The 23949-nt window shown below is 43.7% G+C and overlaps 1 protein-coding gene across 1 annotated transcript; it reads left to right on the top strand.

Moving 5' to 3' along the window:
* Positions 1–1870: 1870 nt before the first annotated feature.
* On the top strand, positions 1871–22084 carry LOC115390839 (lysyl oxidase homolog 4-like). Its single transcript, XM_030094861.1, has 15 exons — positions 1871–1948; positions 2833–3101; positions 3191–3795; positions 4498–4709; positions 11066–11104; positions 11203–11410; positions 12083–12263; positions 13699–13853; positions 14374–14541; positions 15060–15222; positions 16314–16557; positions 17317–17432; positions 17819–17955; positions 20671–20782; positions 20860–22084. Exons 2-15 carry the CDS (start codon positions 2834–2836, stop codon positions 20928–20930), a joined length of 2679 nt encoding a protein of 892 aa, XP_029950721.1. The 5' UTR covers positions 1871–1948; position 2833; the 3' UTR covers positions 20931–22084.
* Positions 22085–23949: the final 1865 nt, after the last annotated feature.

The raw sequence follows: 23949 nt of genomic DNA, 5'->3' as shown, positions 1-23949 counted from the left end.
CGAACGAATAACAATAGAGGCCTTGCCCTCAGGCAAGGTGGCCTCAGTTGAGGCCACCTCGCCCTCGGGCTCGGTCCCTAAATATTATAAAGTGGTGGCTTCAACTGTGTAGCAGGTTTCCACTGAGGGGCGCCAGAAAGCTTCAGCAGGAATACCTTGAGGGAATCAAGACAAAAGGAAATCAAATTCATCTTTTATTCATTGATTTCATATTGTATGAAATAACCCTGCACCTCTGGAAGTTTATGCGAGAACAGTTCCTAAGAGTATAAACACAGTAACAATAGAGTTTATATAAATATCATTCACTTTGTTGGCTATATTCCCCTTTTACGGAATTTGTTCTTTTGAAACATGACACATACGATTTCCATTTTATGAAAATTAAAACAAGTATTTTTGATGGGAAATTCATGCATCTCAAATCATGAAGAATTAAACTACACTTTCAACCATAACAAATGTTTAAGATGATAGATAGACAGCTCGATGGATGGATATTTTTGAAAAGTGGTTGTAGAAACGAGATCTTCAAATGTGACAAAAATTTGTCTCATAATTAACACTGAGCCAGAAATGTCAGAATAATTTATAGAGTTGTTTTGTAGTGGTAATTTACTGACCACTAGAGGGGGCTGATGAGCCTCAAAGAAGCCTACAAAAGAATTTTGTTTGTTGTCTTTGCCTCCTTATAGTAACCTCTTATATCACAAAAGCAGCCTAAACGTTTTCATCAAAGTAAAACCTGAAATAAGAACACATTAAAATGTCACTTAAAGAGAATGAAGACGTTGATATATCACAGTAAATGAGCTTGAAAGATTGGACGTCCATTAAGTTGCTATAAATATCATCATTAGTGCTCTCTCTTCTCTCAGGTTTGTGTCATGAATGAAGAAACATAAAAAAACAAAAAAGCAAAGTTCATCTGCACTCACACATAAATATGAAAGAGAAAAACTTCAGTTCTCAAGGCCATGAAGCGTTAAAGCTCTTCAGCATCGATCTGCGCGTCTCTCTGCGGCCACAGGGCCTCCGTTCGTCTCTATTCTTAGAGGGAGCTCAGTTCAAGTGGGGAAGTGCCACGACTGAGAATGTTATGAAACTCAGCTTCATGCAAAGATGCAAAGTTCAGACATGCAGTCTGAGCCTCGCTGCAGAGCACATAGCATTTATTTTATGACACCACATGCTGTGGGCACAACGCGGGGCCAGGACCATGTGTAAACACGTATTTGTGTGTAAGAGCATGTGATTTTATCATCGAGTGGAATGAAAGAGCTTCCAAACCTTCAAACAAAACGAGAGGAAAGTGAAGGGCTGAAATTTATTTTTACATAAAAGGCAGTAAGTAGTTCGACAGTGATCATTGGGTTTTGGCACAAAAAACAAACTTCAGGTAAAGAGTGTTTAAATTTGTGGGGATGTGCCAAAAAGAGGAGAGATGATGTTGCACAACCTTTTTTTTTTTTTTTTTATGTAAGATGAGCTCACGTGCCACAGGCATCAAACCATGTGACCAATCTATAAGTAGAAGGTTGGTCAAGGACTTCACCCATCCCTTCATACATTTTCTGTGCAATGTGTTGATTATTACACAATCAATGTAAATATCAAGAGGCAGGGGACAAACAACGCCTTCAGTGTTTATGCTTTGAAAAACCTGCTTTCTGAGGGTCAGTTTCCCTTTTCCAGACTTCCCCTGATGGGCAGTGTGTGATGGAAAAGAGAAACGTGACCTGAGGCAAAGAAGGAGGAAAAAAAACTGCCTAAAAGGATAAAATGGGAGGGATGGATGAAGTAACAGATCTGAGGGAGTGACAGAAAAAGAAAAAGGGAGGGAAAGAGGAGAATAGAGGGACAGCAGGACCAGACTCACTGCCTTCTTTTCCCCCAGCGCTCTCTCCCTTCTTTCTCTCAGTGACTGCAGGCTGAGATCAACATATAGGTGAGTTGAACTTTAATTATGTTCTTTTGTTGTTTTAAACTTTTTTGTCTATTCAGTTGTGGTAATTTAAGACTTCTTTTTCTGCAGCAGATAGAACTCATCCAACTTCAATTTACACTGTAACTGTCTGAAGAGCATCTTTTATTTTCACATATCAGCACTGCAAATATTAATACATTTGTATAATTCAAATATAAATCTCATGGAATGTAATAAACAGATTAAACTAATTACTTCCAAAGTGAAATCCCTGCAGTCTCTCTTATCAGTAGTACACAGGGGAAGGGGAAGCCCTTTGTCAGAGGATAGATGCTGTGGAGGCAGACCGTGGAGGAATTCATCATTACTCATCAGCCAAAACATCTCTTAGAGATGCAGACCTGCAGCCGTACTTATGTGTGAGAACATTTTTATGACCGTGTTTATTTGCTTTTGTGTCTGTTGGCTAAATACATGCAGCTAAGCCAGATGGTTTGTGGAAAGCCAGAGTTTCCGCTGGCTGGATGGAGAGGGCTACTTTTAGCTTTGGTTATTACTCTCTTTGCACTTGGCTGGCTCAGGCTGTGTCTCGGGCCCCTGAATGTCCCCTAAATGACTCTGATTATTTTAAATGATAAAAGCATCCATCATTCTTTGTTTCTGCTGTGGAATGTCCCATTAGGGTTAGAAAAAGGTTTCTAATTATATGTTTTGTCAGGGTACGGTATGTGAATTCTGTGGTTTTCAGGATTTTTGTGGTGACGTGCACGAGTACTTGTCGGGTGGGGGGGATTCTGCTGTATATGCATCTACACAGTTTTCTACACTCTCTTCCTTGCTGAAGGTCTCACAAGTGTCCAATGATTCTTTTTATCCACACCTCAATCAGCTGCTTTCTCCACCAGGATGCTGCGCCTCAGCTCGCTGTCCACGCTCCTCGTCTTGCTTCTGGTCTGTCCCCCCCTGCTGCCCGCACAGGAAGGGCGGGTACGTCTTGCAGGGGTAGGCCGGCGCGGGGAAAACGAGGGGCGCGTGGAGGTTTTCTACAACGGGGCATGGGGCACAGTGTGCGACGACGAGGTGGATCTTAACCTGGCGAATGTAGTGTGCCGACAGTTGGGTTATCAACGGAGCTTCACCTGGGCACACAGTGCCAGGTTTGGCCAGGGGGAAGGTATGTCCAGTTCACCTGAGGTCCTCCATCAGGATCTCTTTCACTTGATTCTTTCACATTCAATAAGTGAATCCCTTTCCTTGTGCTAGGTCTGATCTGGCTGGACAATGTCCGCTGCCATGGCTCAGAGCGCTCCATTGCAGAGTGTCGCTCCAATGGCTGGGGAATCAACGACTGCACCCATACCGAGGACCTGGGGGTCATTTGCAGTCCCGAGAGAAGACCTGATGTTCAAGAAATCGGAGAAAGCCCTCCTTCTCCAAGGAATCATCAAAGTCAACCGAGACAGAGAAACTCATCACCGCAGGCTCCACCTGCACCGCCGGGCCTCTCGTCCTCCTCTTCTGCAAGAGGCCACGAGATCGCCCTCCACCGCAACCCAACGTCTACCCGTCGCAGCAACATCTCCCCTCAAGAAAACGGCCACGAGATCCAGATAGTTCGACGGAATCGAGGCGGTTCGAGGGTAAGCCAGCCCAGCGGCCCCGCTTTGCCGCAGGGGCACCAGCTGCCGTCACGTCTGGGGAACGGCGCCGCCTACAGGCAGAGGCAAGAGGCGATGAGGAGCAGCACCAACAGGCAGCAGCAGTCTGAGAGGAGGAGCGAGAGGCATCAGCAGTACAGTGGGAACCATGTTGAACCAGATCCAGCTTATCCACACGTGGGCCCGGAGACTGATTCACACAACACGCAGGTAAACACGCACACACACACACACACACACACACACACACACACACAGATACAAACAACCTCCTGTGCACACTAAAAAAGAAACCAAATGTAGTATTATACTGACTCGTACAAAAATCCACAAGCCAGCGGGCATCTTTAATTAGAGACAACCCTAAAACCAGATCTTCTCAGGATCCAATTTTTTATCCACCAGTGGGCCTTGAATTTACCTCAGCCACTGGTAGCACTTTCCTCAAACAAACACCCTCAGATTTAAGAAAGTGGGGACATTTATCACTTTTCTCTTTTCCTTTGAGCTTGCGGTTTATGCTTTCTTTACCATTTTGTAATCTCAATAACACGGCTCCTTGCACATTAAACAATCCCTGTGTTTTCACTCGGTTTCCTTCCTGCTGTCGACAGTATGCAATGTGGATGATTAGAGCGTCTGATGATTAGAGAACAGAGCATGGGACCTCTCCGAGTTATTCCCCTCACAGTTGCGTGCAAGCTGCAGCTGTTTATTTAATCAAAGTGACAATGTGCTGTTTGAGAAAAGATGAAGTTGAGTTCATTAAGTCAAATTAATCCTGTTTTACGGGCTTTGGCTGGTGGAGGTAGAGGTTGAAGACTTAAAAGTCCTCTGCTGGTGGAAACATAAAAACATTAATGAAAGCCTCGCTTGAAGGAGTGTCATTTATTGTTCTCTGTTCTTGAACAGTGGTCTGAGCGGGTTCAGCTGGAGGAGGCCCGTCTACGGCCCGTGCTCTCCGGCAGCAACAGGGGACTGGTGACAGAAGGAGTGCTGGAAGTGAAGCATGCTGGGAGGTGGCGTCACGTTTGCTCCCACGGCTGGGACCTGAGCAGCAGCCGTGTTGCGTGTGGCATGTTAGGATTCCCCGCTGCAGAAGCGTTTGACCAAAACGCCTACAGGTACGTATGCGAGGGTGGACGGAGCAGAGTGACAGAGGAGGAAGCACACTGGAGAAGCATTGTGAATGTGTGTGCGTGTGTGTGTGTGTGTGCGTGTGCTTATGAAAAGGATGGAAATGCGGTCGACTACACATCCCTCCATGGATTAGTCGGCCCCATGCCCGGCCTGCTCCTCCAACCCCCCTGTAGTAAAGGTTAACCACAACTGCTGTCATTAGTAAAACCACATTTGGCAAAACATGTTGAACGGTGGCATTAGCTGAGCCAGCCCTGTCTGTGCCACTGGCTGACTGGGTCTAAAGACAGGCCTCTGAAATAGTCCTGGAGAGTATGTCATTAATGTCAGATCCAGACTACAAGATTATCATCATCCTCTCATCCTCCTGCACATGCTTTCTAATCTCATATAATTTGGAAACATCCAGAAGAGACTGTGTGCATCAAAAAATTCAGCAAAGAATTAGGAAAACATTACTTTCAAATGTTTGTTTTTTTAGATTCTTTGTTGAGGCAGAAAGTTTTTTTTTTTCTGTGTGCATCTCTCTCAGGACAGTAGTCTGTAGTTAATGTTTCACCTAATTAATCAAGTATTTGGTCGGATTACCCATAAAATTCATCTCTGAGTTCACATAAAATAGTAGAGAAACATTTAGAAATTAAAATCCAACAAACACAGTCAGCAGCTGCTGGTGAATTATATCATACTATCACCATGTTGCTTCATTCATTTGCAGAGTTGCTTTGTTTTCTGTTGCATTGTGTGTCTACAGAGATTTTAAAGGTAAGCTAAATATGTCTGTTTGGTTTTATATCTTTATATCTTCGTCCTGCAGTGGCAAAGTTAAATGAGTACTCTGAAACTATAGTGTGTTTCTATCAGTTTGCTGGTAAAAGCTGCTTTAGGACAGCTGAATTGCTGGAATATAATCAGGCTGCTCAGTATTTGACATTACTCTCACCTGAAACTCACTTGCAATTGATGCAAATGTTCTGTAACACAAATAAGATCCTAAAACGGTAGCACAAAGCTATTTTCTCCAATTATGTTTTGATAGCTAATACTGTCAGGATGTCTTGTTGACTCCATCCTGCTCGCTTGAACATTTAGCATAAATACCCACAGAAGCATCGGGCGCGAACCTTCAAAGCGTCCACACACGTACCGTCAACAAGCCGATGTCTCATGCAAACACCGCCGCTGTTACATCTTTCGGCCTCATCACTCGCAGACTTTGCATAAACTGAAATCCTCGTGCACGCAGAAACTTAAACATGCAAACACAACCCTCCGTGTGTCCCTCTGTCTGCCCGCAGGCTTCTTTTTACGGCCTGGCTAGCAGGGCGACGGTACTGACCGCTGCACTGCACCATCTGTCTCTCCATGTCGCCAATAATTACCCCTTATGTCCTCTTCTGCCCCGCACCAGGACACAGGCTGCTTCTCCTCTGCTGCTCACCGTGGTGGCCTCAGTCTAGCAGTGGAAAACTCTCTTTTGTCAAGCTGGATCTCTCAGGTCCTCCTCAGAGCTCTGAGGGTCCAGTGAAACAGAAGCTAGACCTTTATCCAGTCTTCGCTTCTCTTTTACGTCTTTAATCCTTCTGGTCAGGAGAGGGTAAATATTTTGGGGCAGGGGATCCAAAATATGGCCAAGCGAAGCTGACCTTCGTGTAAAGGTTTATGTAAATGTGGACAACATAACAGAAAAAAAACACCTCAGAGGAGCCTTGAGAAACATCACATTCCTCTGAAAACGATCCAGCCAGCAGCTTTTATAAAGACTGAACCAGGCAGTGAATGTTGGTTTGTCAACCTCACCCAGCTACGTGGGAGATGAATGAAGCAGACATTTTTAACCATCGGTAAACAGCCGAGGGGGGTAGGAGGATCTTTGGACAAACACGGACATGTAGCATCAGGTTGGTCTCTCTCATGTGGCACTCCTTGTGTATTCTGAAGCAGCAGACGTTTAGTTGTTTTGAAATGAGTCCGAAGTTATTTTTGTTTTGCACTATAGACATTTCTTTAGTTAATGCCAGTGCTGGCAGATGATTTGAGTTCTGAATGAATTATTTCACCAGGCGAAATATGATGGGGAATTTCTACAGTTTCTTTGAGGTCAACAGGTAAAAATTTCAGTGATGTTTTGCAACTGAAATTGAAATTTGATCTAAATAAACATAATAATCTTGTGAGTTTTATCCTTCATCAGTGTTAATTTGAGGTTCTAAAGCATTGAGTGTTGTGATTTTTGTCACATTCTAGCAGTGATGCTTCAGCTTCTTTCATCCTGTAAAATAGAGGCTCTTGAATAGATCACCAAATAAAATAATCTGAAGGAGATTCCAACCTACTGTTTCTAAAGAATCAAAACCTTTAAGCTTCTTCGCTAAGATATGGCTTCAAAGCATGTTGTCCTTCTTAATCTGCTCCGTTATTACCATTATCTGGTTCACTTGCTGCTGTAAACGTGTGTTCAGTCAGCTGGGAACCAGTAGGAAAAGTCCCATTTCTCAACTGGGAATGTTCCCAAAGCAGCCCCACGGAATCAGCACACACGTTTCAAACAAACACTACGTTCACAAGACATGCCCGTAATTATTTTGGGAAAATCAATCACGTTTATCGACTTTGCTGATAGACACCTGAAACAATAGTGACAACAAAATGATTTCAAACCGGTAAAAATACTTAAAGGAGACAAGATTAGGGATAGGATTAGAAGTTTATCTTTCCAAGTTATCCACAAAATATTCTGCCTATCATATTTAAAAAGCACATTTGTCGATCATCAGTTCAGTCACTGGTCCAGGTACATTTTGTACCTTGTATTTACCATTTTATATCAGTTATACATTGAATGCTCGTATGAATATATTCATGGCTGCATACAGTAGTTTTCTTGAGCCATTTTGAATTGTTTTTCTCCATCAGTGGTGATGAAGAAGAGCGCAACAAGTCAAAATAAGTTCTGCCTGAAAATCGCAAACGAGCCTATTTTCAGAGAAGTGATGGCCGCAGTACTGGACTGTCGGGTATGCAACTTGTTAAAAAAAAAAAGGAAAAGAAAAGAAAGAAATAAGTAAAGGACGTGCTCAAGATCACCCTCCATAATTTGCCTTCAAAGCGTTTCTTCTTCATTTTACCATCTGGTCATTCGGAGCATCTTCGGCGACAAGTCAAGTGACTGATGTAGACATGACAGTTTGCACATAACATCTTCCCCACTTTGCTGGCAGGGCTCCATGCCTGCTATTTTTTGGGGTTTGTCTCCACTCGAAGGGCTGTAATTATGGTCTCAGAGCTCCTCTAATCTACAATATTCTCTCAGCCGAACCTGCTGCACACCCTTTGCTGTGTCAGCTCTCCGCTCTCTGGTCATGTGGTTGTTTTCTTGGTGTGACTCTCTTTGTCTTTGCCTGTTAAGTTGCTCAGCGCATTTTTACAGATGCTTAAATACTCCCCCACTTTGCTGCGCTTACAAAAGGCAAGTGTTAAACTCATTTTCCCTTGTTTCATCACAGTCGCTCTCCCTTTGAGGCAGAAACTTCTTCTAATTGACTTTCACCCCATTCTCCTTGTTTCTACCCTCCTCGGCACTCTTCTGTTTTAAAGCCGACATTTAATTCCTTTGTGGTGCTTCGACTTCAATCAGTTTTTGGTGGAAAGTACATCGCCATGACCCCATTGACTTCTCTGTCAGTGGCGGCTGATGCCACTGTCCAGGGGGCTGTTTTGGATTCAGTGTGGCAACCTGCTGTCTCCTCAGCAGGCAGACTGTTCCAGCCAGGCAGTTTAGCATTCATATAATGACAGGTTATCTCGGCTTTACTGACAGTCAGCTCCTTTTCTCCTCCGTGCCGTGGCCTATCCTGTTGTGCAGTCAGAGTTGCATAAAAGCCCTCGGCTCCAGAGAAGTTAGAAATTCTTTTCTTGGTTAAAGGATCTAAGTCGCCGTGCTGGGATCACGATGCCTTTGTTGTGTTGAGGCTGTGAGCCACTTCAATTCCTCCAAATCCCCTCATAAGATAGAACCAGTCTTAATCCTTCCCCAACATGCTCGTGGGTCAACTGGACTGATTCAACAAACCAAGAGAACACACGTTTCCTCTTCCCGTGAAGACACGATGGTCATAAAAGTTGTTCCCAGTCCACAGAGATCTGAGCCTGACGTCACCCGCTCCGTGTTACGCGGCGAGCAGTCGTAACGCCGGCCAGCGACGCCGCGGCTTTAACGGCCTTTGTTTTTACAGAGGAAAGGAAAGTTGATATCTACGTGCATATTTCCATGTCTGCTGTGTGTGAACCAACATGCTCCTGCTCGACCGCAAAGCAGACACTGCTCAGCACAGCAGGCAATTATACGGGGAGCACTTTCACCCCCTCAACCGTCCTCCTCCTCCTCCTCCCCCTCCTCCTCCTCCTCTTCCACCGCAGCCTTCCCCCTCCTCCTCCTACAAATCATGAACTGACACCATCACACAGACTGTCCCTCAGATTTGGAATGAGTTATGAAACATTTCAAACAATGAAGACAAAAACAGATAGTATTTCACACACAAACTATAACTCCGTGTTTCTTTTTTTAGTTTTTCTTCATGACATCTAATCTGTGTTTGCCATGAACACTGGGTGTGATCTACTCTACAATGAAGCAAACTCAGTTTTCTTCCTTCATTCGGGAGCTTCAATCTGTGCTTCTCTTTTCATCGCCATCCCTGAATGAGCTAATTTTTTTTTTTATCACTGGTCAAAACAGGAAGAACATGCACACTCCACACAGAATCCCCGACTCTAACTGAGAATATAGAATTAAAGGTGCTGTAGGCAGGATTCAGCATCTCTGCCATCTTGCTTAGGTTTCCCTAAGCAAGATGGCGATTTGACCCATCTAAGATGGTGATTTTAAACCCAGCACAGCCAATCCTGTCCTGTTTTCTCTGAAATCACGCCCTTACGCAAGTTAAGCCCCTCCCACAAGAACATGTGACGAATGCCCCTCGATCAATCACGGTTAGAGCCTCAGGGGCTCTTCTGATTGGTCAAAGATACCTGGAGCTGTCGAGATTCCTTTTCAGCTCAGAACAGAGACAGATGGAAACGCTGCTCCCTCGCGGTAGTGCAATTATGCTACACTCCTAAAGGATTATCAATGGATACTCTAACATTTAATCCAAAGAAAACACAGAAAAATTAGCATTGACTAGCAGAATCCTGCCTACAGCACCTTTAAGTGTGTAGTGATTTATTTAGCAGCGCAGAGCAGTCGCCGTGACCGCACAGGCTGTTTAAATCATAATTCCTTCACTGCTGGACTGCAGCGGGAATCAGAAAATAATAACAGTGCACGCTTATCTGGGAGCGGAAATTTCTTTGTGCAGTAAAATAAGCCATGCATGCACAGTTTGCCTTCATGGTCTGGCCAGTCGTTGAGCTGTAAAAGACTTGTGGTGCACATGTTCCATCCAGTGCTTTCTCAGGCTCACTATTTCTATTCTTCTCTTATTATAAGCTTCTTCTTGCCCGAAAGAAATGTCTCTTCTGACGTTGGGAATGTGCAAAGCAACAGAAGGGAAACATCTTTTTAAGTTTGCCAAATATTTAATTGCATCATGAATCTGGTTGAGTGGTAAACTCTCTTGTCTAAATCTGCTGTTCTGACTCATTTAGTGGACACACGCTCATAAAGGGCGTTTGTCACACTGCACCTGTCTGTGGTCCAGTGTGTGTGTGTGTGAGTGTGTGTGTGTGGAAACTCCTCAGTGGGCTCATTCTTCTGTATACATACTATTTCCCCTCTGGATTTGACTCCGGTTTAAGGTAATATCCATGAAACTAGACACAGTTTGGAAAAGCCTGTTGCCGTTGGCAGACCTCTGGAAGGTTTCCTGCGGGGATTAATGTATGGTGGTCTATTCATATTTTTAGTTTTTTTTCCACTTGGATGCCTCAAACCAGACATGTGAACAAACACCGACAGAAATATCCAGGCAGGGAGAAATGGAAGAGCTAAAAAAGATGGGGCAAGAAAGAGGTTGGTGTTGAAGGGAGAAAGAGAGAGAAGAGGAAGGAAGGAGATTTGAGACAAGTTGTTGTAAATCTTCCCTCTTTTTTTTTGCCCTTCCTCCAACATTCATCCAGAGACAAAGATGTGCAGTGTTTCTTTTTTATGACAGGTTTCCGTTTATTTAACTTTGGACAGTTAGAATTGAAGAGAAGGGATGTCGAGGAACAAATAAGCGGTTGATTGAGTAGGAAAACGCAGCGGACTGAAGGAGGGCAGAAGACGCCTGCCTGTTTAGTCTGCTCAACATAAAGATGCTCAAAAATCCAAAGTGTGATGTTTTCTGTCTTTCAGGAAACTCTGGGACTCCAAGGTAGCTGATCCCTCCTCCAGGTAAAACAAACATCAACCTGAGTTCCTCTTGTGGACCAGCCCGAGGCATCCAGTCCACAGGTCAACCTCCTGCCTCTGCTTCCTCCAACACTCCGCAGGCTGAGAGCGCAGATCGGGAAGAAGGCTTACTGGGTGGAGAAGGTGCAGTGCAAGGGTGTGGAGGCGTCTTTGTCCAAGTGCCAGGTCCAGCTGTCCCTCCCGAGGAACGATGTCCCGTGCAGGGGGGGCATGCACGCCGTGGTCCGCTGTGTCCCCGGGTCCCAGTTCGCCCGCTACGGCAGCGCGCCTGCACCGCCCGCCGTGCCGGTTAGTGCGCCAGTGGAAATCAGTGTGTGTTAAATGCATAGGAGACGGCATGAAAGCAACATGAGAAGCTTCTGGACAGAACTGTGAGACAGCCATCCAGGAGTCTATATTCTGTACAGCAGGGGGTTTGAAAGTTTTCCCTCTCTAAGAGCATCACACCAGCCTCCAGCCAGACTCTCCATGGGACTCCACTGTAAAGCAAGAAGGCCTGAAGCCTCTTCTCCAAGGAGAAGAAAGTCTTTAATGGTCTTTAATGAAAGGCTTTATGACAGTTCTTACGATTTCTCGCCAGATAAGAAGTTAAAAGGACGTAACAGTGATAGAAAATCTGAACTGAAGTGGTGTTTCAGGGATGAGGCAACAGCTTCTCATCTTAGCAGCTTTTTTTTTTTTTGGCCTGATTCAGAGAAAAAAAAAATCATGTGACGCTCAATAATTACTTCAGTATGTTTTATGTTGTTTGTTTAGTCCACACAACGAGTTTACATCTGACACAGCAGTGACTTATAGACTCATGTGAGGCTGGGTTTTTCACTGTAAACACAGTCAGTTTAGTCTTTCTGCTCAGTTTTTTTTGCCACGTGTGAAACTACATCCACGGCTGATACACAAGCAAACAGTTTCCAGATCCCTTCACCAGCTTCCAGCCAACGTCTCCCTTTCTTCCTCCAGTCCGCCGTGCGCCTGAAGGCCGGGCCCCGGCTCGGGGAGGGCCGCGTGGAGGTCCTCCGAGAGGGAAAGTGGGGCACCGTGTGTGACCACCTGTGGGACGTGCCCGCCGCCAGCGTGGTGTGCAGAGAGCTGGGCTTTGGAACGGCCAAGGAGGCCCTGACCAGGGCTCATCTGGGACAAGGTAAGATAGGACACACACATCGTCTTCATCATCCTGCACTTTAAAGGCCTGCTGCTGCTTGCCAAAGATGAATTTAGCTCTACTCCCCATGACTGGGTATGTCACTGTGGGAGACGCTTGTGTGTTTAAACAAAGCTGGCTCTGCGCTTGTCTTGCTGTTAGAAAGCACAGAATGTCATATGCAAAATCCTTAAGTGTATAAAAAAGCGTTGATCTGATAAATAGTTGTGTCTGAAATGACACAGATGCCCCAGTTCCTCATGTATGATCAGTGTAGTTGAGAGATTCCTTCAGACTAAACACTTTGCTCGGTTGCTAAATGCAGTGTTTCCAGAACCGAGGACCTGAGCACAAAAATAAACGCTGGGAAAATGTTTACAACTTGTCTTCTGCTTCTATCAGGGATGCTGATTGTTGGGGAACTCTACCCATGACCAATTATACGAGTTCAAAACTGCGCCGGGACGTTTGAGCGGCCAAAACAGTGGCTGCGTTGTTGTGAAAATAAACCTGTCGTATGTGAAAAGTCTGCACGCCTTTGAAAGCAGGATGTCAGGCAATCAGCACCAAACATTCACATGTAATTGTTTTGGCAAAGCTTCTGTTGCAGATGTAAAAATATAGCCAGTGAAGTGTCTAGCAACAACAGAGTTGAACATTGTGTGAGGAAATGGCATCGACCTTGCTTTCTCACACTCAATTATTGTCCTCTATTCCCGCCATACCCCTGCACTAACTCTGTAATCACGTTCATTTCCTCCCATTATCTTTCTGCACAAATGAGCACATAGCACGTTCAGTAATAGCGGGTGAGTTTCCGCCTCTCTATTTTTCTTAATTGAGTAATTCATGGAAAGAGCTTGAGTGTAACTTTTAGGGCTCTAATAAACCAGGTGCTACGATGCAGGGATGTCTGGATAATGAATACACCATTAAGTGCCAGAAATGAGCATTGTGGCTTAAAAGATATCTCTGACGGGTTTATAAGTTGTTTGAACATGTCGCATATAAGACATGTGCAGCCGAGCAGCGTGTCTAGATGACATCAATAGTTATTTAAAGCCAAATTACAGGGCTTTATTGGGCTTCGGCCTGGGCCTCATACACCTACACAAATACAGAAGTGCTCAACGTTTCAGCTCCATCTTGCCATGTTGGTATCTATTTTGGTTCGTGAAGCATAGCCCCGGAGCGCTACGTGTAGCACACAGCTCCCGTAATTTAAACAGACGGCTCTCTGGCTGGGCTGAGCTTCAAAGCCACATCAGAGGTCCCGATCCTGTCTGGACTTTTAATCCCTCTGCATGGACATCTGTGCCTGCAGAGCCACCAGGTTTTACAGGCTTTCATGTGTGTGTGTGTGTGTGTGAGAGAGCATCTCTCTGCATGTGGCCTTCATGTGGCACTCAGTCGGCTCCACGCCCTCGTCCCGCAGGTACCGGCCCCATCCACATGAACAGCGTCCAGTGCACCGGCCGAGAGCGCTCCATCACCGAGTGCAACCACAGGCCGGTGCCGCTGTACAGCTGCAAACACAACCAGGACGTCGCCGTGCGCTGCAACGTCCCCAACACCGGCCTGCAGGCCACGGTAAGGAAATCACAACGAAATGTGCATTCTTCCTCCATGACAAAAAGAATGAATAGCGGTCACATTGAGGAAGAGAAGAAAAAAAAAGATTTATTTATTTCTCAAGGCTGAATAAACTGAAAGAAAGACAAGCACAGTTTTTCCTTTCCATTGCCACCGATGCTTGCTCATGTGGTAACGTGGAGTGTTTCTTTGTATTGTATTGGAACAGAACGCGCCAGGAGGTGACCATGTTGAGATTCCTGCTCTGTAAATAAAACTGAAGAGTTGATGAGAAACATATACGTTTGAGAAAAGAAGTTGATATTAAATTTTGAGAGAAACAGTTGAAAATAATGTATTAAAATTTCTGTCATCTTGTGGATTGATGCCAATGTTTCCACTTTTTCATTGTATTTTCTATATCTATTAATCAGATTTATTCAATTTGTCCAGTTATTTCTGTCTTTCCGATTTAGTCTTGATACTTTTAATGTAAACTCGATATTCCACTGAAAAGTCACCTGATCCCGGTCCTCAGGTGCGTCTGGCCGGAGGCCGGGAGCCGGCTGAAGGCCGTGTGGAGGTGCTGATGGAGGTCGGCGGGGTGAAGCGCTGGGGCTCCGTCTGCAGTGAGAACTGGGGCCTGAACGAGGCCATGGTGGTCTGTCGGCAGCTGGGTCTGGGCTTCGCTGCTCGGGCTCATCAGGTAAAACAAACCCTCGTCATTTTCTCTTAGCCTCCTTACAGTTCTGCCCGTTTTTTTCTGCCTCTGAGCTCTTTGCTCCTTTATTTCCTCCTCTCTCTCCCCGCTGCACGGTTTGTGTGCCTGTGCTGTGTTATTACCGAGCCCTGAGGTAATTACAGGCTTCTCCAAACGTCCACTTCCAGCGTGCCGAAAATAAAAGAGGGAAAGTGAGGCAAAGAAAGATCAGGAGAAATTCACAGAGCAAACAGACTGAAAATAGACGTGTGCATGGAAAGGAGCAGCGTCGGGGGGGCTGCTGGGAACACTTAACAGGCACTTTTAAAACCGTGAAAAAGAGTGGAAAATGTGATAATGTATACTGATAGTGCCTATAAAGAGTGTAGCTTGCCATTTGTTTTCACGTCGACAGCTTTCGCATGTCTTCGCATTGTTATTCCACAAGTGTTTACGACAGAAAAAAAAAAAAAACCAAGCTCTCGTGACTTTATGTACAAAAAAGTCTGTACGTCGCTCCACAGGAAACCTGGTACTGGCCCGGGTCGTCGGACGCCGCCGAGGTGGTGCTCAGCGGGACTCACTGCACCGGCACCGAGATGTCCGTCCAGCAGTGTCGCAGGAACACAAACGTCTACTGTCCCAGAGGGGGGGACGGCCGGGCTGCAGGAGTCACGTGTGTGGAGAGTGAGTCCAAAGCCAGCAGACACAAAGACGCAGTTGTGTTTACTGGGCAGTGACATTTTTCTCTTTTTTTAATGAAGCTTTTTTTTGTTGTTAATTTTCAACAGAAAACATTGGCTCATTGTTTCAGCAGGGGTGACCAGGTGCTCTCGTGTGTCGTGTTGTTGCTCCACAGCAAGAAAATCTCAGTTCAGTTCTGCACCAGAGCATTTAATTTACATTTTAATCTAATTAACACCTATACATTCAGGTAATTGTCTATAAGGTTGGGCAGAAGGGTGGTATTTCCTCTGTGCCCTGTGATTGATCACCTGGAATACCCTCCAGCCCCAACAATAGACCCTCAGAACAGCAGTACTGACAGATCGACATAACAGAAGGGTTACAGGAGCTGTTTTCATGGTGAATGCATGGCTAACGAAGTGATCGTGGTTTCATAAATTATATAAAGCATCGAAACTCCCCTCTGGTTTCTCAATTGCGAGCTGAGAAAAGATTTAAAATAAACACGAAATTATGTCATTTGATGTTATCAGCCAGGTTCAAAGAGAATATATTTTCCAAAGCTTCACAGAGCTCGTATGTTTGGGTGTGTTTGAGTCTTATTTAAAGATGAACTCTGCGCAAAGTTTAAAGAGGCTTTCTTTCATCAGGGATTTGGAAGTTTATGGAAGGAATGTTAAATTTTTAGGTCGTTACAATCCAGTGCGCAGCAATTAAAAGCGACTGTGCTGTAATTTTGCATGATGTGATTTTAATTGCAAATTTAATGCTATATTGTTACTATGAAATTTGACTCGTCGGGCACCAGCAAGAGATCAGAGCTGAGGATCACTGATTGTTACATAAAAGCTGTTTTCCAGACGCCGGCTCACCTCTGAACTGAAGACAATGTTGAAAATGTGTTTCTTGTCATCAGCTCTGCGTCCGTCCTGTCCGCGTGGAACACACACTGTCGAAGACAAGGACGTTAAAATCACCTAATGCCATAATGTCGACCCAGAGAGATGACTTGTTGATAAATTAGTCTCGACGACACCTCCTGTTCAGAGCACCATGCTGACGAGTCTAATCCGTCCTCCTGACCCCTGCAGCTGCTCCCGACCTTGTGCTGGACGCCCAGCTGGTCCAGGAGACGGCCTACCTGGAGGATCGACCTCTCCACCTGCTGACCTGCGCCAATGAGGAGAACTGTCTGTCGTCCTCCGCTGCCAGGATGAACTGGCCCTACGGACACCGCCGCCTGCTGCGATTCTCCTCCCGCATCATGAACATGGGCCGCGCCGATTTCCGTCCCCGGGCCACCAGAGAAAGCTGGGTATGGCACCAGTGTCACAGGTGAGACTGCACGAAAGATCTGAATCATGTTCCTGTGAGCCATTGCGCTACGTCGAGGTCTCCATTTGAGTGTCGTCAAAAATGAGGAGAAACTATAGCTGCTGGAAAGTGCGGCCAATAAAACAAAAACTGGAGGTGACACGAACAAAAGAAGTGTTTTAAAGAATAACTGTCGTTACTGAATGTAGGAAAAAAAAAATTACATGTCTCCCACCAAAGATAAATCAAAAGTCTGGATTTGCTGAGTGAATTGGGATCGCTGGTTGCAGCAGCACAGCAGTGATATTTTGGAAATTTGGATTAAAATAGCCGACGACGTCTGTTATTTAGTGCAATAAACACAATTGCTTATCCTCTAACATTATGTTTACAATAAACATCCTTCTGGCTGCTCAGCCAGCCGTTCCATTCAGAGCCGTGACGGCTTTCGGAGCAGCTTGGCGTCTTATCTCTGCGGTTGCGGTTCGGTGTCTTGAAGCGGGAGCCACTGGTCTTTAAGCCACAACTCAATCACCACTTCCACACAGTCCACTCTCAAATTTGGAAGGCTTTATTCTGAGAGTCACTTTGTTTGGAGAAAAGGACCAACAAGAAAGCTGATACCTGCAAATTTCTTATTTGTTTTTTTTTTTTTTGTTTTTTTTTTTTTTTAGCTTTTGGGGTTTAACAGCTTGATAATCAAATGAGGTATTTTTCTCAGTTAATGCATGCAGCATCTTTGTTTTTCTCCATTAATATTCCTTTCTCGTGTCGTTCCAGGCACTATCACAGCATTGAGGTGTTCACCCACTACGACCTGCTCACCCTCAACGGGACGAAGATCGCTGAAGGTCACAAAGCCAGCTTCTGTCTGGAGGACACCTACTGCCCCGAAGGTACGAAGCCCATCAATCACTCAAACGTCTGCATTGCTCCTTTCATGCACATTAGGAAAACAAATAACGCACATTATTGAAATAACGTTAAAAACGACACAAATCTTTGAAACCATTTGCTGTGTTTTTGAGGGAAATCTGTAAACAGGTCAATTAAAATTAAACACCAGAATCAGGAATACTAAAGTGCAAAGCTGAGATCCCATAATAAGCAGTTAAAGACAGAAGCAGGCTGTTAAGGTCAGAGGCTGCACCCAAATTGACCTGAGCTTTATGTAACAGATCCTCACTCTGCGTTTAAAAGGAAAAGAGAGCCTACTTTTGAATCTTTCTGCTGCGATTTTAGGTTTTCAAACAATGTTTTTTGTTTTTTTATTTCCCTCTAGGTCTCCATAAGCGGTACGCCTGCTACAACATGGGGCAACAGGGCATCTCCGTTGGCTGCTGGGACACCTACCGCCACGACATAGACTGTCAGTGGATCGATATCACAGACGTACGGCCCGGTGAATACATCTTTCAGGTCAGTTCACACAAAATGTTCTTCCTCCACAAAAAGGAGAAATAAAACGGAGTGTATTTTAACAGTGTGTGCAGCTGTTTACAGCAGCCCTGGCAGAAATATTAATACAGGGAAAACAAAGCACAACAAGAGAAAAAGAATGCAATCTATACTTTATCTTCATGGTGAAACAGCATCAATAATCTTGGAAGTTTAGACAAGATTTAAAAAAACAAAACAGAACAAACACAGGGCTTCATGTTTCAACATTTGAGGTCTCGAGCGAGATAAAAACCTGTGATAAAGGACTGTAATTTGAGCTAAATGGCTCCTAGCTTTTCCCAGCCTTTCAGGTATATAGTTCATATGTAGTTTTAAGGGTGTGTGTGTATTTACGGAAAGTGAATTTAGTCTGGATTTATATAGAAAGTAGACCTGCTATTAGTCCGTGCTTGCAGGGACGACAGGACCGATTGGCGGTGGAAAAAGTCCGTCAGCGCTTCACATGTGTATGAACTTTATGTTTGAAATCTTGGCTCATTCGTGTTTCTTCTTTGGAGACATTCGATCTCCTGCGGTGACCTCTCTGTCATTTTTCTTCCTGACAGATTAGTGGCAGAAAAGCAATGATGTGAACAGTTTGTAATTATTTCCTGAGTGTTTACTCGAAATCAAGATGTTTAAGTTAAACTCACGTGTCCATACATGGACGTAAAGTCACGTGACCCGCCTCCCGTCGAGAGATCAAACCACACGTGTGGCCTTAAACGGCGGTCCTGTGCTGCCACGACGCCATGTTCCCAGCAGCGCTTTGTGGTCGTGACTGTGGCGCAACAGCAGTTGAGCTGCTCATAAATTTGTGTAAGAAGTGAGAGACGGAGGGAGGGCGGCTGGGTGTTTCATCGAGGCTTCGCCGAGAATCGTTGGGTGGCAGCCATTTTTAGGATCCTACATTTAAAAGCTGATGAGTCACGTTCACCTCAGCTTGATTGCTCCTGATTGCGTCGTCATTTTAAAATCAGCTGCGCAACCTCATAGTATTTTACAGGACGGTGGCGGCCTTTCATTGTTCTGTAAAACTGGCTGTGGCCCCTTTCTTTTACATCATTACAAGAGATTTTAATGGGGCATCGACTGCCACCAGCTTAATATGGTGTTTTACACCGAGTCCATAAAGAAGGCACTGAAATCATGCAACACTGAGAGATAAATGAAGTCCTTGATACCAAACTTGGCCATAAATGCAACGAGAAAAGAATCATGATTATGAATATTTTACTATTTTAAAGGCCTGCTTATAAATATGACTATAAATGAAACCACAATATATATAGTACGTAAAAAAAAATGAAACTAGGACACTTTATTGAAAATGTGGTCGGCTTATCTGTTTGAAGTTTGCGTCAGGAAAATTCATTTGTGTGCTTTTCTTATATACGGCAGGCAGACAGACAGGGTGGAAAACAACAAACCATGGCAACCAACCATAGTCGCAGTCTAATGATAGGCTGCAACCGAAATCCAAACCCAAAACTGTCATCTGCATCTCGGAGCCTTTTCCCCTGCATCCAGATAACAGTGGAAAGTGATGTAATGCATCACTTGAACCCTGGACTTACACAACGTGGGTCATATAGAAAAGGAGAAAACAATAATCCTGTGGCTTCCCAGTCACGTCTTGTGGAAAGAAAAAGTTATTCCCTAACAGTCTGAACAAAGAGAAGTGTTTCTGTCTTATTTGCTCATTCAAAAGAAAGTAACTTTTCCAGAGGAAACTTGAGGAGGCTCCAGCTTGAAAATAGTCCCTACCATGCATCCACACCTCTGTCTGAAGGCCGGGCGCTAATGGTTTAGCTAGCTCTACTTTCATATTTGATATGCTGTAAATACAAAGCACCCCAGGTGCACATGGTGGCGAGGAGGCAGGAACTCAGGAGGGTCATGATCGTAATGACCTATACTGCAGAGTCCAGCTGAAAGCCACAAAGTCAGGAGTCCTTTTGACTCCCCAAGAAGTGTTCTGTAGTTGAAATATAGTCTGCCTAGTCATTCGTTATAATACAAATCCAGAAGTGAAATAAACACTGAAGTGTGGAAGACTTTATGCCTCTTCTTCATGGGTTTTGGAAGAGTTGCGAGATGATTTTTCAGGCCTGATCAGCGCTGCAGCCTTAACTACTGTGATGTCCACTGATGCAATACATTCATGCTTTGAAATGCTTTTATTTTGCCAAGTTAAATCGTAGAACTAAATCTTAAGAGTTTAATGACATTTCCAGACTACTGTTGAAAATTTTGAATGAAAGAAATTCACTTTATTGTTGTTTGAGCCCTAATTATATCAGTAACCAAACCACACTAAAGTACAGGCTTGAAGAGCACTTGACAAATATAACAGGACATCATCAGCATATGGTGAAATATGTCTCAGTCTGTTATAGAAATATTTTACGATACTCTGATGTTTGCATGAGAGGGTCAATACTTGAGCAGACGCCAATCTGCTTTTCCCGTAACAGCATTAAAATAAAACTGAGGAAGACAATGTGGTGCCTGTAATTACAAAGGCGCTTATAGGATATTAAGGTTTTGACTAAAGGGAGTCAAATCATCTCAGATTCCAGTCTACCCTCCTGTGTTTTCCTGTGCTATTTTTATACGTTGTCTGTTCTTTGATGTGTCTTTTTGGTTCACAGAAGTTAAAATCCAGTATCTCTTCAATCTCTTCCTGCTCAGGTGGAGGTCAACCCGTCCTTGGACATGGCTGAATCCGACTTCCAGAACAATGTGATGCGCTGTCGGTGCAAGTACGACGGAGCGCGGGTTTACATGTTCGGGTGCCACGCCAGTACGTACTTCCTCTCAGCACATGTGTTCTAACAGTCTACATCTGCCTGCCACTGATCATCTTTCTGTTTTTGCCAGGTGATGCTTACAGCGCGGAGGTGGAGGACTTGTTCGACCACCAACGTCAGATTTCCAACAATTTCCTGTGAATTAGGGAACACGCAGATTTAGGAACAGAACAACTGTACAACTCCTGACTACACCTCGACATGTCGGAGGGAGGAGAGCAAATGACAATGACATGCCAATAAATAGTGAGACGAGAGCCAGCGAGAGCAGGGAGGAAAATGGGAAGTGTTTTGGGAGGGAATGGAGGGACTGGATGCATAAATGTCTAATCCCTTAACTGACTGATTGGCATCAGTAGTTTTTGTGGCGGTTAGAAAGTCAAAGTGAGAAAAGGAAAAAAAATGTCAAAAAGGAACAAAACAATGTCACCATGAAAAGAAGAAAATTTTGATTAGTTCACACCTTTCAAATACTTGATTTTTTTTTTTTTTTTAAGAAATTAAATTACCTAGATTGAAACATGACCACAGTTGTAAAAGTAACGATATGAAGGCACACGAGAACAACTTTTTAAGTACATCGCCCGGCTTTCACTCATGTACTGTCAACACAGGCAACAGATGATCCGAAATAAACTCTGTATGTGCTTCCTGTGCTTTCACTGTTCACGTTACAACCTGCAGTATTTACTGTTGTAGCTGTATGGTTTTTGCTTCTGAATGAGATTTTTTTTTTTTTTTTTTAATTCATGGTGCTATTTTTGCCTTTTTTGAATAAATATTGTAATGTATTGCAAATGTATTGTCATGTACAGTTTTATATTACCTCTCTGGAATATTGTTCTTTAGGTCTCTAATTTATGCAGAATTTCAATGTACTTTTGAGTTGACACTTGTTTGTATTGTTAATTTTATTATGACAACTATTTCCACCCTGTTTGTTCTTTACATGTTTAACATTGGTACCAACAGATGAAATCTGGTTGCACCACGGTATTGCGCTTAACAGCACTTGGTAACGGTAGTGAAAGAATAAATGTCAGATTGACAAACTGTATGGTCATTTGAGGTATGATTATTTGACTGCAGACATTTTGAATGCAGATCCAAACAAAGTGTAATGTTACAGCTTCTGCAGGAGATTTGAGGAATCTGCTAAAAGAGATTCTTGTATTTAAGTGGGCTGTCTCAAAACAAAAATAAACCGACCCCAAAACAGCTGTTCAGTTTACGCATCGCCTCCTGAGTCAGTTCGTGGAAAATCAGCCAAGGCCTCCGACTGATGCTGTTTACTTTAAAATAAAAATGAAGAAATAACCAACACTCTGTGTGCAAAGTTTTGATCACTCAAGACTAAGAAAGACACTTGTTAGGTGCATTTGCTGAAGGTTGCTTGCACAATGCAGATTTCAAAAAGTTTTCCACACTTTAATTTAAGACTTAAAGTTTGACTGTAATTCTTAAAAGTTTTTGATTTCCTGATAATGACGGAGTTTTAATGTTTAATGTGCAAGTTGTTGCAGGTCAGTTTGATGTACCAACTTCCTATTTGAGTAAATTTAACTCAAGAAGTGGCTCTTTGTGGTGGTCTGACTGTTTTGTGGGTAGAATTTCTGACTCATGAAAAATAAACACTTCAAATTTAGCTCTGATTTGAAATGAAATGTGTCTAGTTATTGATGAAATAGAAATCCCTGATTCAGTAGTTAACTGGGATTTTGTGTAATTTAATAGGGAAAATGGAAGAAAGATAATCTTATTGACACATTTTTCTGTAGGCTATCTCTTCATAAACACTGCAGACAAAGTATCAACACGTCACAGTGTCGAACATAACCTGAGTATTCTGAGCAGGTTTTTGTAGCACCGGCCATTTTCTAATTATCCTTAATCATATGAAACACCAAAACAAAATGTGTGGCACAAGGGAACACATAAGCACAAACTTCACCGACAGTTTAAAACAAGCCAACCATACAACACAATAAACTTGATCTACTCTAAATATTGTTGTTCGCTGACAGCCAAAGTACATCTTGAGAAGTTGGAGCTAATCTCAGTTGAAATTGGACAAAACAGGCATGGAAAAAAAAAAAAAAAACACTGGAAGACAAACAAGAAATAATCACTCACACACACAATGAATTTTAGCAGAATCTGGTTGGATTATGTGAGAAAACTGAAGAACCCAGAGATGGTCAGGCTCAGTAAACAGATCAAAGCTCCACACAGAAACATCCAACATCCAGGAATCAAACCTCTTGGACAGCTAGCAGAGCAGACCACTGCACCAAGTGACCATTTTCTGTGAATTCAGGACTCATCACACTTAAGTGAAAATAAAAATGAATGAAATTATCACTTGTTCTACTGGATTAGCAACAGATGAATGTGAAACAGGCCAAACATGGTTCTTGTTTTGGATGTTATAAAAGTGGTTTTCATTCCAATCTCAACTTGAACAACTCTTTACAACCTCACAAACTAAAATACACAGAAGCTTTAAATACCCCATAGTGGTTGATGGTATTATTTTATTTGGCATATCCAGCGAGCTGAAGAACTTGATGGGACATTGCTTTAAAATCTGCAGAGAAGACGGTGAATGACTGTAATGTGACCGTCACATCAGTCTCAATCCTTCAAGGTTCGTAAATTCAACAACACGTTTTGATGTGTTACGTAAACATTAAGGCAGTGTTCAGAATCCAGAGCACATCTGGAAAGGACAAGTTTTCAAGTGAAAACGTATTTTTTTTGTGTTTTTATTTCACGGCTAAGTCTTGAAAACAATGTATATTAACATGGAAAGAGCTGGAAAGCTGAGAGCGATGTGGTCATGTCAGGACACAAGTTGTTCCTGTTGGTTGTTTTTGTTATGAAACCACACACATGCACATACAACAATATTCCATAAACAGTGGCAATGGCGAGTACATGGACGGACTTTCCCATGGACAGACGACAGAATGGTGATGAAGAAAGTTTGTGTGGCTTCACTCCGGTGGTTCAACCTTTCTTCCAGGTCAACTCAGGGAACTGCCGAGATGAGATTTTGGGGACCGCTCGCGTTTGGCGACGGCGTTTTGTGACCCAGCGTCACACTTGGTCCATGACATAACTTTTCAAGTCTCCGTGCTGCGGAGTTACGACCACGGCG

This window comes from Salarias fasciatus, chromosome 6 (assembly GCF_902148845.1).
Source record: "Salarias fasciatus chromosome 6, fSalaFa1.1, whole genome shotgun sequence".
Lineage (NCBI taxonomy): Eukaryota > Metazoa > Chordata > Actinopteri > Blenniiformes > Blenniidae > Salarias > Salarias fasciatus.
The sequence above is the reverse complement of the archived record's forward strand: the minus strand, read 5'-3'. Positions and strand labels throughout refer to the sequence as shown.